The 15717-nt window shown below is 40.9% G+C and overlaps 1 protein-coding gene across 1 annotated transcript; it reads left to right on the top strand.

The window, feature by feature from the left end:
• The first annotated feature begins 829 nt into the window (after positions 1-829).
• Positions 830-10414, top strand: LOC126375588 (uncharacterized). Its single transcript, XM_050022590.1, has 5 exons — positions 830-953; positions 6522-6585; positions 8046-8216; positions 8837-8961; positions 10153-10414. Exons 2-5 carry the CDS (start codon positions 6531-6533, stop codon positions 10240-10242), a joined length of 441 nt encoding a protein of 146 aa, XP_049878547.1. The 5' UTR covers positions 830-953; positions 6522-6530; the 3' UTR covers positions 10243-10414.
• Positions 10415-15717: the final 5303 nt, after the last annotated feature.

The raw sequence follows: 15717 nt of genomic DNA on the forward strand, positions 1-15717 counted from the left end.
GGCCGCCTATTGTGCTTATGTTTTATTCGTATGTTTATGTCCTTTGTTTTGTTGTTGTGCAATAAAGTATTATTGATTGATTGATTGATTAACTCAGAATCATGGTCTGAATCATCCCCCTTAGTATTCATTGCAATGTCACTAACACTGTTTCGGTCAATCAGGTGATTCAATCCTGAAAAATCCTTACCAAACAAAGGACAATCTCACAAAGTGATTGTGACAATGTCCCCATCGGGAATCGAACCCGAACCTCCAACTTATTCTATTTATTCAATTTATTCTAATACCTAATATAAAATATTTATCTGAGATACCTGTTTGTATATCTTGCACTACATACTAAATACTGTCATATAAGAATACAAACATACACACATACACGAATACTTTTTATTAAAAAAATATTTTTACTTTCAGCACATTCATTTAAAATATGTAATTAATTAGAAAATTACAAAATGTGCTTAGACTTCGTGTCCATTTTTTGTTTAATGTGTTACCGGTTTCAACTGAAAATCACCGCCTTAGTCGAGGCTATGGCATTATGCTGAGGTGGAACCGTTTCGGCATACATTCATAACTGTATTATTTTATGTTAATTATGTTAAAACAATAAGTATGTCGAATAAATATTTTTTCTTTCTTTCTTTCTTCTTTCAACGCTCTAGCCACTAGACCATGGAGGCTGTTAAATATGTCTAAATAAGTAAAAATATACGTAAAGGATCAAGTATATTATGACGCACTATAATTAAACAAAGTCGACGACACTATCATATGTTTACAAAGCCCAGTAGTTACTTACTGACGGACAAATGTAGTGGTCTATATTGTTCTATTTTTTATACCATTTCCTTAAAATTATCAGTGTTTACATTTGGTACTTAAAGTATTATTTGGTCTAAATAATAATTGAGTGTTTTTTTTAAGTCGGAATATTGCGTAATTTTGTAAGTGTATTTTATTTATTACTATATGTCTCACTGAACTTCCTATCACACTTTAAACCATATTTTATCACCGTTTAAACCTTCCCTGGCCTTCCATGAATATTTGAAGATTAAAATTAGCCAAATCGGTTCAGCCGTTCTCGAGTTTTAGTGAGACTAACGAAAAGCAATTATTTTTTTTATATATGGGTTTCCACAGCCTCAGTGGTCTAGTGGTTAGAGCGTTAGGCTCACGATCTGGAGGTCCGGGTTGGATTCCCGATGGCGACATTGTTTGTTGGACTTTGCAGTCTTGAATCACTTGATTGTCCGAAAAAGTAACATGATTCCACGCTTCGGAGAGCACATTATACCGTTGGTGCCGGCTATTAGCTGTAAAACTCATCCACCAAACCGTAGTGGAGCAGCGTGGTGTAGTATGCTCCATACCCCTTCCGGTTGATTGAGGGCCGGCATGTGCTCAGCAGTCAGACGTATATACGTCGTGTAGGATGTTTATGTTTTTATATATAAGTAGGTTAAAGTTGTTGTTGGGTTGGACTGAATGTCCTTTTAGATCTGGTACCTTTGTGAAGTACTTATCTTTTATACAACAGCATACATTAACAACTGCGCAACTGTGGTGACGCCACCATGGGGTCTTAGTGACACAGGTCAAATCAAATCAAATATACCTTATTACACAGAACTAAATTTCAACAATCAGACATAACGCATTAATACAGTACAATTTCGGCGGCCTTACTACCCTAGAAAAAAACGTTTACTAAACTTGGATACGGGATGGTGCAACAAGAAATAAATACCTAAAATTAAACTAATGTTACTATAATTAATACTCTATCATCATCATCATCAGCCCATTATCGTCCCCACTGCTGGGGCACGGGCCTTCCCTATGGATGGATAGGGAGATCGGGCCGTAAACCATCACGCGGGCCCAGTGCGGATTGATGGTTATTAACGACTCTAATCCAGCCGGGACCAACGTTTTAACGTGCCTTCCGAAACACGGAGGCGCTCGAGATGAAAACTTTTTTGTGGTCACCCATCCTATGACCGGCCTTTGCGAAAGTTGCTTAACTTCAACAATCGCAGACCGAGCGCGTTTACCGCTGCGCCACCGAGATCCTCATGATACTACTCTATACGTACATACAATTAATAAATACTCAATATAATACATATTTATTTACTAAAAATGTATCCCTCAAATTCAAAAATGCCTTTATTCAGTAGGTAACATAGTTACACTTTGAATAATCATTTTGTACATAACGTACGCCTCAGCCGCCCCGATACTTTATTTATTAAAGCCACGAATCAGTCTTAAACGTGCTTTTAGCACCGGAAGGATTATTAAAAACCATTCCGTATTGAAAAATTTTTAAACCCTTTTATTCCTTTTGACGTTAGCAAAATTGACTAGTACAATGAAAGCGGGTAGAGGGAAGATAAACAACTGGAGTAAAATAATATACTTAATATAAGTAGTATTTATGTTCTAATATTATTTTTTGTATAAAATTGTAATACTTATATAATTGTTATCACATTTCGTAGACTAATATACGTACCTATATGTGCGTGTTTGGAAACGATTGATGAAAGTGGAGGAAGGAACAGTCGTATATATGTCACTTATGTATTATTACCTGTGTATGTATTAACGGCCTCCGTGGTCTAGTGGTTGTGCGTTGGCCTCACGATCCGGAGGTCCTGTGTTCGATTCCCAGTGGGGACATATCACAAAAATTACTTTGTGGTCCCTAGTTTGGTTAGGACATTGCAGGCTGATCACCTGATTTTCCGAAAGAAGACGATCCGTGCTTCGGGAGGCACGTTAAGCCATTGGTCCCGGTTACTACTTACTGATGTAAGTACGTAGTCGTTATATGAGTCATGTCAGGGGCCTTTGGCGGCTCAATAGTAACCCTGACACCACACACACACGATAGAAGAGTCCTATATATTACGTAAGGCACTCACCGTTACTCACCCTTATACATAACATAAACAGCCTATATAGGTACGTCCCACTCCTGGGCACAGGCCTCCCCTCAATCAACCGGAGGGGGTATGGAGCATACTCCACCACGCTGCTCCTATGCGGGTTGGTGGAGGTGTTTTTACGGCTAATAGCCGGGACCAACGGCTTAACGTGCCCTCCGAAGCACGGAATCATCTTACTTTTTCGAACTATCTGGTGATTCAAGCCTGAAAAGTCCTTACCAAACAAAGGACAGTCTCACAAAGTGATTTCGACAATGTCCCCGTCGGGAATCGAACCCGGAGCTCCAGATCGTGAGCCTAACGCTCTAACCACAGAGGCTGTTAACTTCACTCACTAACACTAATAAATAATCCCCTCTGTTGTTAAATACTTAGATAGGTACAGGCGTTACTTTGTGGAAATCCATTATGAATAAATACAAAAGGGTATTTATTATTAATCCTTTTGGGGGCGGGTGAAGCTCAAATTGTAGAAGTCAAACTTGTATTGTATTGAGTAATATGCTGATCCAGGGAATGTTGGCAAAGTGGGAGTATTCCCGTTGTAAAAACTCTTTAATAGTAAAATCAGAATCATTTATTCAACGTAATTATCATGGGTAAGCTTGTTGAAGGTCAAAGTTACGTTTTTGAATTTACGTCATTTCGCAAGGTGTTATGGCTGAGGAGAAGAAATGTCAAGAAACTTTTAAAGTAACGACACTGGCTTCTTTTCTTTTCTAAATTGTTCTTTCTTGTACTCTGATCAGCCTCTGTGGTCTAGTGGTTAGAGCGTTAGGCTCAAGATCTGGAGGTCCGGGTTCGATTCCCGATGGGGACATTGTCGAAATCACTTTGTGAGACTGTCCTTTGTTTGGTAAGGACTTTTCAGGCTTGAATCTCCTGATTGTCCGAAAAAGTAAGATGATTCCGTGCTTCGGAAGGCACGTTAAGCCGTTGGTCCCGACTATTAGCCGTAAAAACACCTGCACCAACCCGCAGTCTCATATTTGCCAGATTACGGGACTACGCCGAATCCAATAGTCTTATTCCACCAGAGCAGTTTGGTTTTAGAACCAAACACTCCTGCGTTCAACAAGTGCACCGTATTGTTGAACATATCTCCAGTAGATTAAACTTAAAAAAACCTGTCGCTACGGGAGCGCTTTTCTTCGATGTGGCGAAAGCGTTCGACAAAGTCTGGCACAACGGCTTGATCTACAAGCTTTATTCACTGGGAGTGCCAGACCGTCTCGTGCACATCATACGAGACTTCCTCTCAAATCGAACCTTTCGCTACCGCGTAGAAGGGACGCTCTCGTCACCGCACCCGATACATGCCGGAGTCCCACAAGGCTCCGTCCTCTCCCCTTTACTATTTTCATTGTATACTAGTGACATTCCCAAATCCCCTAATACCGAATTAGCTTTATTTGCGGATGATACAGCCATCTATTCTTCGTGCCGTGGTCGAGTTATGATGACCGGAATCCTCCAACGCGCGGCCAATGCCTTGGGCAAGTGGTTTCGCAAATGGAGAATCGAGGTAAACCCGGAGAAAAGTGCAGCGGTGTACTTTTCAAAGGGCTATTATAACACGCCACGGTCACGCCGTCAACTTAAAATCATTAAGATGTTTGGCAAGCCGATCCCTTGGGAGGAGCAAGTCAAATATCTCGGCGTAGTCTTAGATAGACGTCTTACTTTCAAGGCCCATATCAAACGTGTGCGCGATCGCGCCGCGTTTGTAATGGGCCGTCTTCATTGTCTCCTTAACAAGCGAAGTAAATTGTCCCTTAGGAATAAGGTGAAAATCTACACGACTTGCATCCGTCCGATCATGACCTATGCAGGGGTAGTTTTCGCTCATGCGAGTCCCTCTCAAATCCACCGTCTACAGGTAATACAAAATCGTTTCATGCGGAAAGCCACGGGAGCTCCGTGGTTCCTTCGCAATGAAAATCTGCACATTGACCTAGGTCTGCCAACCATTGCCCAATGGCTCAAATTAGCTTCCAAACGTTTTTTCGATTCTGCTCCGCACCACCCAAATCCCCTGGTAGTTGCGGCTTCCGAATACATCCCGCTTAGGGACGGTACTGAAAAGTATCGGCGTCCGAAGGACGTAATATACGATCCCGACGACCCGATTACTCTAGCCATAGAGGCAGCCAATCAGCTCGCGACACCAAACACTTCAGGACCCCGATACCGACCCCGCCGGCGTGGTCGACGATTTCCCTCATTCAGCGCTTATCGCTATCGACCCACTAGGGTCGATTAATTCTTTCAAATATTTTTCCTCTCAGACGACGCCCTGAGCCGAGGTTCGCGCCCAACTGGGCACCCTCAGGCCTGTTGTCTTAAACGTTGTACCGGGTGAGAGCCTTCAGCGCTCCCCATTTGTCCGGCCAAGTAGTTAATGCCATCTGCGGCAAATCTACAATAAGTCACGCCAAAAAAAAAAAAAAAAAAAAAAAAAACCCGCAGTGGAGCAGCGTGGTGGAGTATGCTCCATACCCCCTCCGGTTGATTGAGGGGGGGCCTGTACCCAGCAGTGGGACGTATATAGGCAGTTTATGTTGTACTCTGATCCTATCTTGTTTCAGGTTTACGCTGTTAGGCGATTCTAACACTGCCCCGCATGATGCAGCGTAGCGCGTGGATGCGTGTTCTTCCGTTGCTTGTAAGAATCTTCGACACACAGAAAATACGTCCACGCGCGTTCATGCGGATGCATTTTCTGTGTGTCAGACCGTACGTGTTTTCTATACAAACGGAGATACTTACAAGCAACGGAAGAACACGCATCCACGCGCTACGCTGCATCATGCGGGTCAGTGTGAAAATCGCCTTATTATCATAATATTAAAACACATAATGGTCCCAATCCCTGCAGACACCGCCTAATTTTATTTTAAGTTATATCCGTCATTTTCATATTCGTCGAAAAGGAAAGGGACGGACAGCTCTTAATTTTAGGAAGAATGAGTAAATGAATGAATAACCCGGGCGAATCAAAAAGGTACGTCGCTGTTATGCAATCCGTTTGACGTGCTGTCTACTTAACTGTGTCGGGTTATTGACGGATGTAAAATTTTTAGACGGTTGGTTTAGATTTGTGCTTAAAATTGACGTGTGTTCCATAAATTTTATGCTTGTCGATTACCCGTCCCTTTCCTTTTCGGCGGATAAGAAAATGACAGATATAACTTTAAATAAAATTAGATGGTATTTACAGGAATTAGCACCAATACCGGGTTCTTACCGTATTAATCAGGGATATGAGACTCCTGATATTTCAACACTAATGTAACACTGTTAACTGATTAACGCGTTTATCAAAACTACACATGTAAAATACATGTTGCAAGTGTCAACATTTATTTCACAAGTATATTTTACAATTCCTCTACTTTTTTTGATAAATGTAATTTACAAGTATTTGTGAGTAACTTGTAGCTTGTAAACGTGTAGACTTACAAGTTTTGATAAACACGGCACAGGGTTCATAATAAAAGCCAAGCATTTTTCCAGCGTTAACCACGGCTCATACCTAATATAATTTTTTTTCAGATCAAAACAATGATGAAGAAAGTATTTTGCATCATCGTATTCCTTCTCTCTTTAGTTTATAAATGTAAGTATTCTTTTTAATGGTCTCCGTGGTCCAGTAGTAGAGAGTTGGGCTCACGATCCGGAGGTCCCGGATTCGAGCACCGGTGGGTCACATCACAAAAATCACTATGTGATCCCAAGTTTGCTTAGGCCATTGCAGGCTGATCACCCGATTGTCCGAAAGTATGTTGTTGGAAATTACAGAATTCCTGTCGAATTATGTATGTTTAATAGGAACGCAAGATAATAAACATGAGTTGGGGTATTTAATAATGATATTAAATACCCCCACCCCCCCCATTATTACATAACTATCCTATATACGTCCCACTGCTGGGCACAGGCCTCCCCTCAATCAACCGGAGGGGGTATGGAGCGTACTCTCTATACTCCACCACGCTGAGCCACTGTGGGTTGGTGGAGGTGTTTTATGGCTACTATCCCGGGCCAACGGCTTAACGTCCCCCCGAAGTACGGAATCTGCAATATCCTTACCAAACAAAGGACAGTCTCACAAAGTGATTCCGACAATGTCCCTAACGGGAATCGAATGCGAGTCAATTCAATTAAATTCAATTTCATTTATTCTGTAAACAATATACATTGTGTTGGAATGTCTTACAAAATAAATATATCACGAAATTACAATTTAGATATCACAATTGTAAGGATATAAATGTCAGCTTAAAAATAAATCATAATCATGCGAGATTAATACATGAAATTTAGAATAATTATTATAATGTAAATATTACTTGAGGAGCTCGGTGGCGCAGCGGTAAACGCGCTCGATCTGCGATTGTTGAAGTTAAGCAACTTTCGCAAAAGGCCGGTCATAGGATGGGTGACCACAGAAAAAAAAAGTTTCATCTCGAGCTCCTCCGTGCTTCGGAAGGCACGTTAAGACGTTGGTCCCGGCTGAATTAGCAGTCGTTAATAACCATCAATCCGCACTGGGCCCGCGTGATGGTTTAGGGCCCAATCTCCCTATCCATCCATAGGGAAGGCCCGTGCCCCAGCAGTGAGGACGTTAATGGGCTGATGATGATGAAATATTACTTCAATGTCAACAATAATAAAACTTAAAATGCTCCTATGCTGTTCTGGGAGCAAATTAAAAACCAAGAACACGTTCAGCTGCTTGTCTTCCCGGGCATGACGTAAAAACCGACAGAGGGATTGTGTCCTCTAACATGATGGACTAATGTTATGGGTGATAGGCTGATCCGTTATCACCATAAGGTTTATCATATCCAGCTTACGACATCGTATCAACAGTGGCTGCAAGATGTCTTTGATTACTTGTTATAAAATATGTAATAAAACTTAAAAAAAATACAGCAATGTCCATGTGAAAATAGAAATAATAAATAAAAAAAAATAGGATATCAATCAACATTAACAAAATGGACAATGTCAGACCGTAGTGTTGAGTCTATTTGTTTATTGGTTGTTAGTGCCTTATTGTCTGTGAATTTCCAGCGTCATGTATCCACTGTTACTACTGTAACAGTGCCAACAATTCTGCGTGTATCGACCTGGCTGCCCTGGATGACGAGCTCCGCGGCCGGATGATCCCAGTGGTACAGTGCGAGACCGCCATCCCCAGCCCCGTCGCCGTCAACTTCTTCTGCAGGAAGATTGTTCAGACCAGTAAGCACTTAGCAGCATTATCCCGTTTCTCATAGGGTCCGCTACCTAACCTGAACATTTGACAGCTCCGGTTTACAGAAGCGACTGCCTGTCTGCCTGTCTGATCCAACCCGCGAAGGGAAATCCAGTCCAATACAGGTCAGGTGACATACCTCCGAAAATATATTTCTCGGGAATGTGGGTTTCCTCACGATGTTTTCCTTCACCGCTGAGCACGTGATAATCATTTATGATTCAAACATAAATTCGAAAACAATTTCGACGATCATTGGTTTAGGCCTATGCTGGATTCGAACTTGCGACCTCAAAGTGAGAGGCAAGCGTTCTACTAACTGGGTTACCACAAATGGGGACCGCAAAATAAAAACGTATTTACAACAATTTTGTATTTACGGTGCTAAGCCCGCTGGTCGCCTGGAAGAAATACCTGTAGAGCAGTAAGGCCGCTAATTATGCTGTTATCTTTCTTGTGTATGTTTTTTAAAATGTTTCATGTATGTGTGTGCAATAAAGTTTGCCGGCGAGGGTGTGCTATTGAATGTGGCGCCATCTGTTGCATGTGAGCGGAACTAGCTCATCATTTAGTTGGGTCCGCAAAGGTATATTTGTTTTGATTGCAGTCTTCCACAGTCGTCAGGACTCGGAGGTGCGCGTGACTCGCGGTTGTGGCTGGGTCCGACACCACCGCGAGTGCTATAGAGCCGACAACAGCGACCACCTCGAGACTGTATGCCAGTGCTTCACAGTGAGTTTTCTCAAGTGAAGAGCCAAATCTACAACATAAACAGCCTATATCCGTCCCACTGCTGGGCACAGGCCTCCCCTCAATCAACCGGAGGGGGCATGGAGAAAACTCCACTACGATGCTGCACTACTGGAGGTGTTTTTACGGCTAATAGCCGAGACTAAGGGCTTGACCTCCAAAGCACGGAATCATCTTACTTTTCCAGACAACCAGGTGATTCAAACCTGCAAACCAAACCAAATAAAGGACATAAAAATGTATAATAAGATAAAAATAAAATAAAACAACCTTGCTCTTTGTCGAAACGCTTATAAAAAAACATAAGTACTTAAAAAATATGTTCAATAATATTTTTAGGATACAGAATATTAGTGACACCGAAGTATGTAGAATTTTTCGTCGCAAAATTATGGAACTGTAAATAATTTATAAAAATTGTATAATATAGAAATTGATTTCACCCGTCAAAGATTTAGTGACGGTGTCACTAATACCCATACGTCCGTCATCATCACTAATTTAAGAGCCACGCTCTTGTCGGTGTAGCGGCATTCTCTTGCCTTCCGCCCCGCAGTACTCTGACGCGAGTGGGATGGCGCCCAGAGTAGTCTATTACAAAGCCATACTAGGACTCCTGTCGTCCGCCTCTGAATAGTACTTAGGGCTCAAACTGGAAGACAGCGGCAGCGGCGCGGCGGCGATAGCGGCGCAGGGAGCGGCGCAGCGGCCGCTGTTCCGTTCTCGATGCCAGCGGGCAGATCGCGCGGTGTTGCGGCGGTATAGAGTTGTGTCTCAAATGAACGCGATGTCGAAACGGCGACAACGCATTTTCGATTGTAGTTCTTTTGTTTCGTACGATTTATTATGGGCAAAAGAAGATCTGAATCCCTATAATGAACAAAGGAAACAAAAAGGCGAGTTTCAAACGCAGAGACACCGCTCGACTAGAGCGCACCGCTCGTACCCCGCTCGCCGCGCCGCTGCCATCGAGAACACTTCAATATGAATCTTAGCATTTGAACGCGCCGCTCCCCGCACCGCCGCCGCCGCCGCGCCGCTGCCGCTGTCATCCAGTTTGAGGCCTTACAGTTACTGCTGGGTGCCAGAGGGTTCTGGCATTGGTTACGTACGTATGGCTGTACTTACGTGTGTGTTGATATTATTACTGTATTGTCTTCTTTCATGTTCCAGGACCATTGCAACAGTAGTGACAAGATAGACCCCGCTACCAACGTCGCCCTGTTCTTATTGTTAGCTAGTGTTCTGTACTTCGTACGTTAATTAGTTTGTCATCATACAGAGTGTTAGTGACATCGTAACGAAAACTTTGTACGATTCAAACCATGATTCTGAGTATGGAAAAGTATGTAACTGAAAATCTCAGTATTCAGTACGATGTCACTACAGCCTGTATACATACCATTATACTTGCTAGTAAAATGTATTGAAATTATAGGAGATTTTTTATAAGTAAGTACCTACATTATAAAGTTCACAACCCAAATCCCCCGGCAGTTGCCGCTTCCGAATACATCCCGTTTAGGGACGGAACTATATCGGCGCCCGAAGGACTTAATAAACGATCCTGACGACCCGATTACTCTAGCCGTAAGCGCGGCCAATCAGCTCAACAAGAAACATTCAGGAACCCGACACTGACCGCCCTGGCGTGGTCAACGATTTCTTTCATTCAGCGCTTATCGCTATCGACCCACTAGAGTCGATCAATTCTTACAAATATTCCCTCGGACGACACCGTTAGAGATTCGCGCCCAAATGAGCACCCCGGCTTGTTGTCTTTGTACTGGAGTTAGAGCCCTCAGCGGTCCACATTTGTTTGGGCAAGTAGATCTCAAGTAGCGACTTACTTTTTTTTACTACCATACCATAACCATAAGGTCGACACTATAAGCTACAAATCTACAATTAGTCACGTACTTAAATAAAAACCTATTTCCCTTTATTACAAACAATAAATTTATTAAAACAGCAATAAAAATATCATTTCATCAAATTACAATATATCCGTATAATACCCTAAATAGTCACTTACTTATATTATAATTACAAATTAAATATTAATACAATTATAAATTAACAATTCAAGACCTTATGTGTCTAATCGTCAAACAATCCCTTTCCCTTTGGACTAGGCAGAGACTACGGAATTTCACTTCCTACGATCCTGACATACTTCTTTCACTTCTTCCACTCTCATCAAACATTATAATAATGTAGATACTAGCACGGATTAGAAGAGGTTGAAAGGGCCAACTGAGCGCGAAACGCTCGCCATACAAGTACCAGCAAATATAGTTCATACTTCAACTTTGCACTCCACTCGACCGCAAACTTTACGACCAACGAAATTCCGCGATAGTATGTATATTAAAAGGTCAAATATATATTATTATTATATTAATATATAATATAATAATGTATTTTAATATGTGTTAATTGCAATAAAGAGTTTTTGTATTGTATCTATCATGCAACGAGATTTTTCCTTATCACAGGAAAGCTAAAAACCTTAGGCTATTAAAATTTATCAAAAAATACTTTTGTATGCAGTATCTTACGAAAAGTAGTGTTAAATTGCAGCCTTTCACATAAAATATACATTGTCCGTAAAGTGGCTATGGAATTTGAGAAACAGTAGTAGAGTTGTCGTAGTGGTTTTTACAGAAGCGACTGCCTGTCTGACTTTCCAACCCGCGAAGAGAAAACCAGCCCAATACAGATTAGGTCATACATCTCCGAAAATGCATTTCTCGGGAATGTGGGTTTCCTCACGATGTTTTCCTTCACCGCTGAGCGCGTGATAATCATTTATGATCCAAACATGAATTCGAAAACAAATTCCACATATTGGTTTAGGCCTGTGCTGAATTCGAACTTGCGACCTCAAAGCGAGAGGCAAGCGTTCCACCAACTGGGCCACCACGGCTCCTCCCGGCTGTTTATGTATGCCTGTAAATAGGGTAAATGTCCTTTTTAATGTCCAATGCAATATTTTTATAGGCTATGCAAACTGTATCAGGGATAATGTTGTTCAAATAGTGCGTGTGCAACGGCCACGGGATGGGATTTCGATTTCCGGTGCTAACGCGGCAAACAGATCTGCGGTCGTCGTGTTTGCTGGTCGACATGGGCCTTTTTTCTGGACGTCCGAGCCTAATTTACAATAGGTAAACGTCAAAAAGAAATTGTATGCTTGTGAATACACACATAACTCTCATTTCTCCTGGATGGTTCTATGAACCGGCGTGCGTGTATCAAACGATTGATAAATATGGAGGAAAATTCAAAAATTTTTATTCTTCAAAATTAGCTTACATAGTAAGCGCTTTTTGAACGTCAAAAATTAAATTACATATTACGTAACAGGCTGTAAAACTACTACCATATAGAGAAGCTGTATCGCTGAGGGAAAGACGTGGCCAGAAAACCTCCCAGCATAGAACCCTACTCCTACTGTTTCATGTTTTCCGACTTCAAAAAAGGAGGAGGTTCTCAATTTGACCGTATATTTTTTTAATACCAGTTTAGATAGACAGTCGCTTCTGTAAAAAAACCGGACCTGACAAATTTTCAGGATAGGTAAGCCGACCGTGTGGGATGACGCTAGGAAGATGATGATAGTAATTGTGGCTAATTGTACTACACTTCTTATAGATACACTAAGAAGAAAAACAAGTACTTAAATAAGTACTTACAATTACAATTGATTATGTAATTATTTGTTGAGACCAATGTCCACTCATCCAAAACCTTTAAATTATATAGGCTATACTTTATGGCGCTTTACTTCTATAATATAAAAAAGTGATTGTCTTTGGTTTAGCTCTCTCTCTGGAAAATATTATAGAACGTGGTTGTAAGATTTTTAAGAAGAAGTATTATAATAAAAGAACAATAAGTAATATTGAGTTTTAATGAGAAACGTAAAGAAGAAATATCCCGGCATCCCCAACATTATTTAATTACAATTGTAAGTAAGTAAGTACTTACTTACAACTGTTCTACCTGTATCCACCCCAGTAAAACGCGAGGAGTGTACGAATTTATACGAATTTTTCAAAAGATTTTATCCCTCTCAATCGCTTTTCTATCGCTGATTTCATATTTTTGCGAGTATTCAGTATGTCAAAGAGAACTAAAATCAATAATTTAATAAAATCCCTTGGGAGTTTACAGGGATTGAATGTGTTTCTAATTCTTCGAACGTAAATCCCAAGAGTTGACGATATATTTTTTGTTTTATTCATCGATATTTGTATCATTCATTCATATGTGGCTGCAAATTGTCTTTGATTACTTGTGGCTCTGCCCACCCCATTAGGGATTACGGGCGTGACTTTATGTATGTATGTATGTATGTAGTCGGTACTTCCGTTTGTTTGTTAACTGACCAAATAGTTATGATCTATGCAGGGGTAGTTTTCGCACAGACCCCTTTCAAACCCATCGCCGACTGTACTGGTGATACTTACAAAATCGATTCATTCACGAAAACCTGCACATTTATCTTGGTCTGCCAACCACTGCACAACGGCTCAAATTAGCTTCTAAACGTTTATTCGATTCTGCTCCGCACCACCTAAATCCCCTGGTAGTTTCGGCTTCCGAATACATCCCGCTTAGGAACGCCACTGAAAAGTATCGGCGCCCGAAGGACGTAATATACGATCCCGACGACCCGATTACTCTAGTCTAGGCGGCCAATCTGGTCGCGACGACATTTCAGAATCCCAATTCTGACCCCGCCGGCGTGGTCGATGATTTCCATCATTCAGCGCTTACCGCTATCGACCCAGTAGAGTCGATTAAATCTTTGAAATTAATCCTCTCGCACGATGCCCTGAGCTGAGTTTCGCGCCCAACTGGGCACCATCAGGCCTGTTGTCTTAAATTTTGTACCGAGTGAGAGCTTTCAGCGCTCCCCATTTGTCCGGCTAAGTAGTTAATGCCTTCTGTTGCAAATTTATAATAAGTCACATGAAGAAAAAATCACAATAATAGTTTTTAAGCATTCTTTCAACTAGATTACCGTGGCTCATTAACGTTTTAAAAATATCGTCCACCCACTGTTATTGCAAGACCACTGTAAATCCGAAACTCGACCAATTTTGGCCATGGTGTGGATCATCCAGCTTTCAAACGCCTGTTGTTAAACAATATAACATTTAATGCGGCTATTCGCTTTTAACAGCCTCCGTGGTGTAGTGGTTAGAGCGTTAGGCTCACGATCTGGAGGTCCGAGTTCGATTCCCGACATTGTCGAAATCACTTTGTGAGACTGTCCTTTGTTTGGTAAGGACTTTTCAGGCTTGAATCATTTTAAGCCGTGCGTTTGTCCCGGCTATTAGCCGTAAAAACACCTCCACCAACCCGCATTGGAGCAGCGCGGTGGCGTATGCTCCATACCCCCTCCGGTTGATTGAGCCCAGCAGTGGGACGTATAAAGGCTGTTTATGTATGTATGTATTCGCTTCTAATTCTTTGAAAATCTATGTAGCGCTTAGTAAACAAATTCAAAAATGGTGGCGCATCTGTGGTGATGCTACCTTGGTGTTTTAGTCAGATAGGGCCCTCAAGTTTATATTCAACATAACGTATTCAAATTGAAAAATATCTTTATTCAGTAGGTAACATTGTTAAACTTTGAATCGTCATTTTTTTATAACGAACGTCTCATCCGCCTAAAACTACTGCAGCTTCTCACAACCTGTATAGCCGGGGAAAAGACGCTGCAAGAAAAGCCACGGCACAGGGCTCTTAACGTTCTTTTTTTTTTAGAAAAAAAAAACAAAATCTTTTGTTATACTATTTACTAAATTAGCTGCGTAATATTAGCTCCCAGACAGTTAATCCCATGCATTCAAATCTTCTAAAAAATCACTACCCTGGTCATCCCCCTAGCATTATCCCATTTTTCAGGGTCCGCTTACCTGACCTGAAGATTAGACAGGTTCGGTTTTTTGCAGAAGCGACTGCCTATCTGACCTTCCAACCCCAACCAATCACTAATCTTATAATAACCTCTTTTACAAAGTTCCTGTTTAATTACTGTCTTAAAACTAAGCCTCAATAGCGTAGCGCCTTATAAGTAACTGAAATGTGCTGCATCCAAGCAATTTGATTATTCAGAAAATAGTTGCTTCCTAAGCTGCCTACAGACCCCAAGGGCATCTGAGGCCCGAACAATATTACAAGGATCAAAGCAGGATAATTAAATAAAAGATTAGCCGTTATTATGTCACCTTTTTATTTCAATAAACTGCCACATTGTAGATTCTTTATTACTTTTTTTATATCTTACCATAAATATACAACTGGCTAAAATTATTTCACGGATTTCGTGAAATAAATACAAATTAATAAACATAATGAAATCCACCCAGCCTTGAAAATAACTTTAGCCGTTATTTTATTTAAAATACTGTATAAATAGATTTACATTTTTATAATATTTATATTAATACAATCTTAATTTGTTATAACATTTATACAATTCAAGAAGGTGTCACTTTTATTGATACCATACACGTATTATATAAGTAATACAGGTGTTAGTGATACCGTAACGAATACTAAGGAAGATGATTCAGACCATGATTCTGAATTGATATCAAATGGAATTTTCCGTCGCAAAATTCATGATTTTGTACGTTTTTTGCGATAGAAAATTCCACTGGATATTAACTCAGAATAATGAGCTGAATCATCCCTCTCAGTATTCGTTCAGATGTCACT

This window comes from Pectinophora gossypiella, chromosome 19 (assembly GCF_024362695.1).
Source record: "Pectinophora gossypiella chromosome 19, ilPecGoss1.1, whole genome shotgun sequence".
NCBI classification, from domain to species: Eukaryota; Metazoa; Arthropoda; class Insecta; order Lepidoptera; family Gelechiidae; genus Pectinophora; species Pectinophora gossypiella.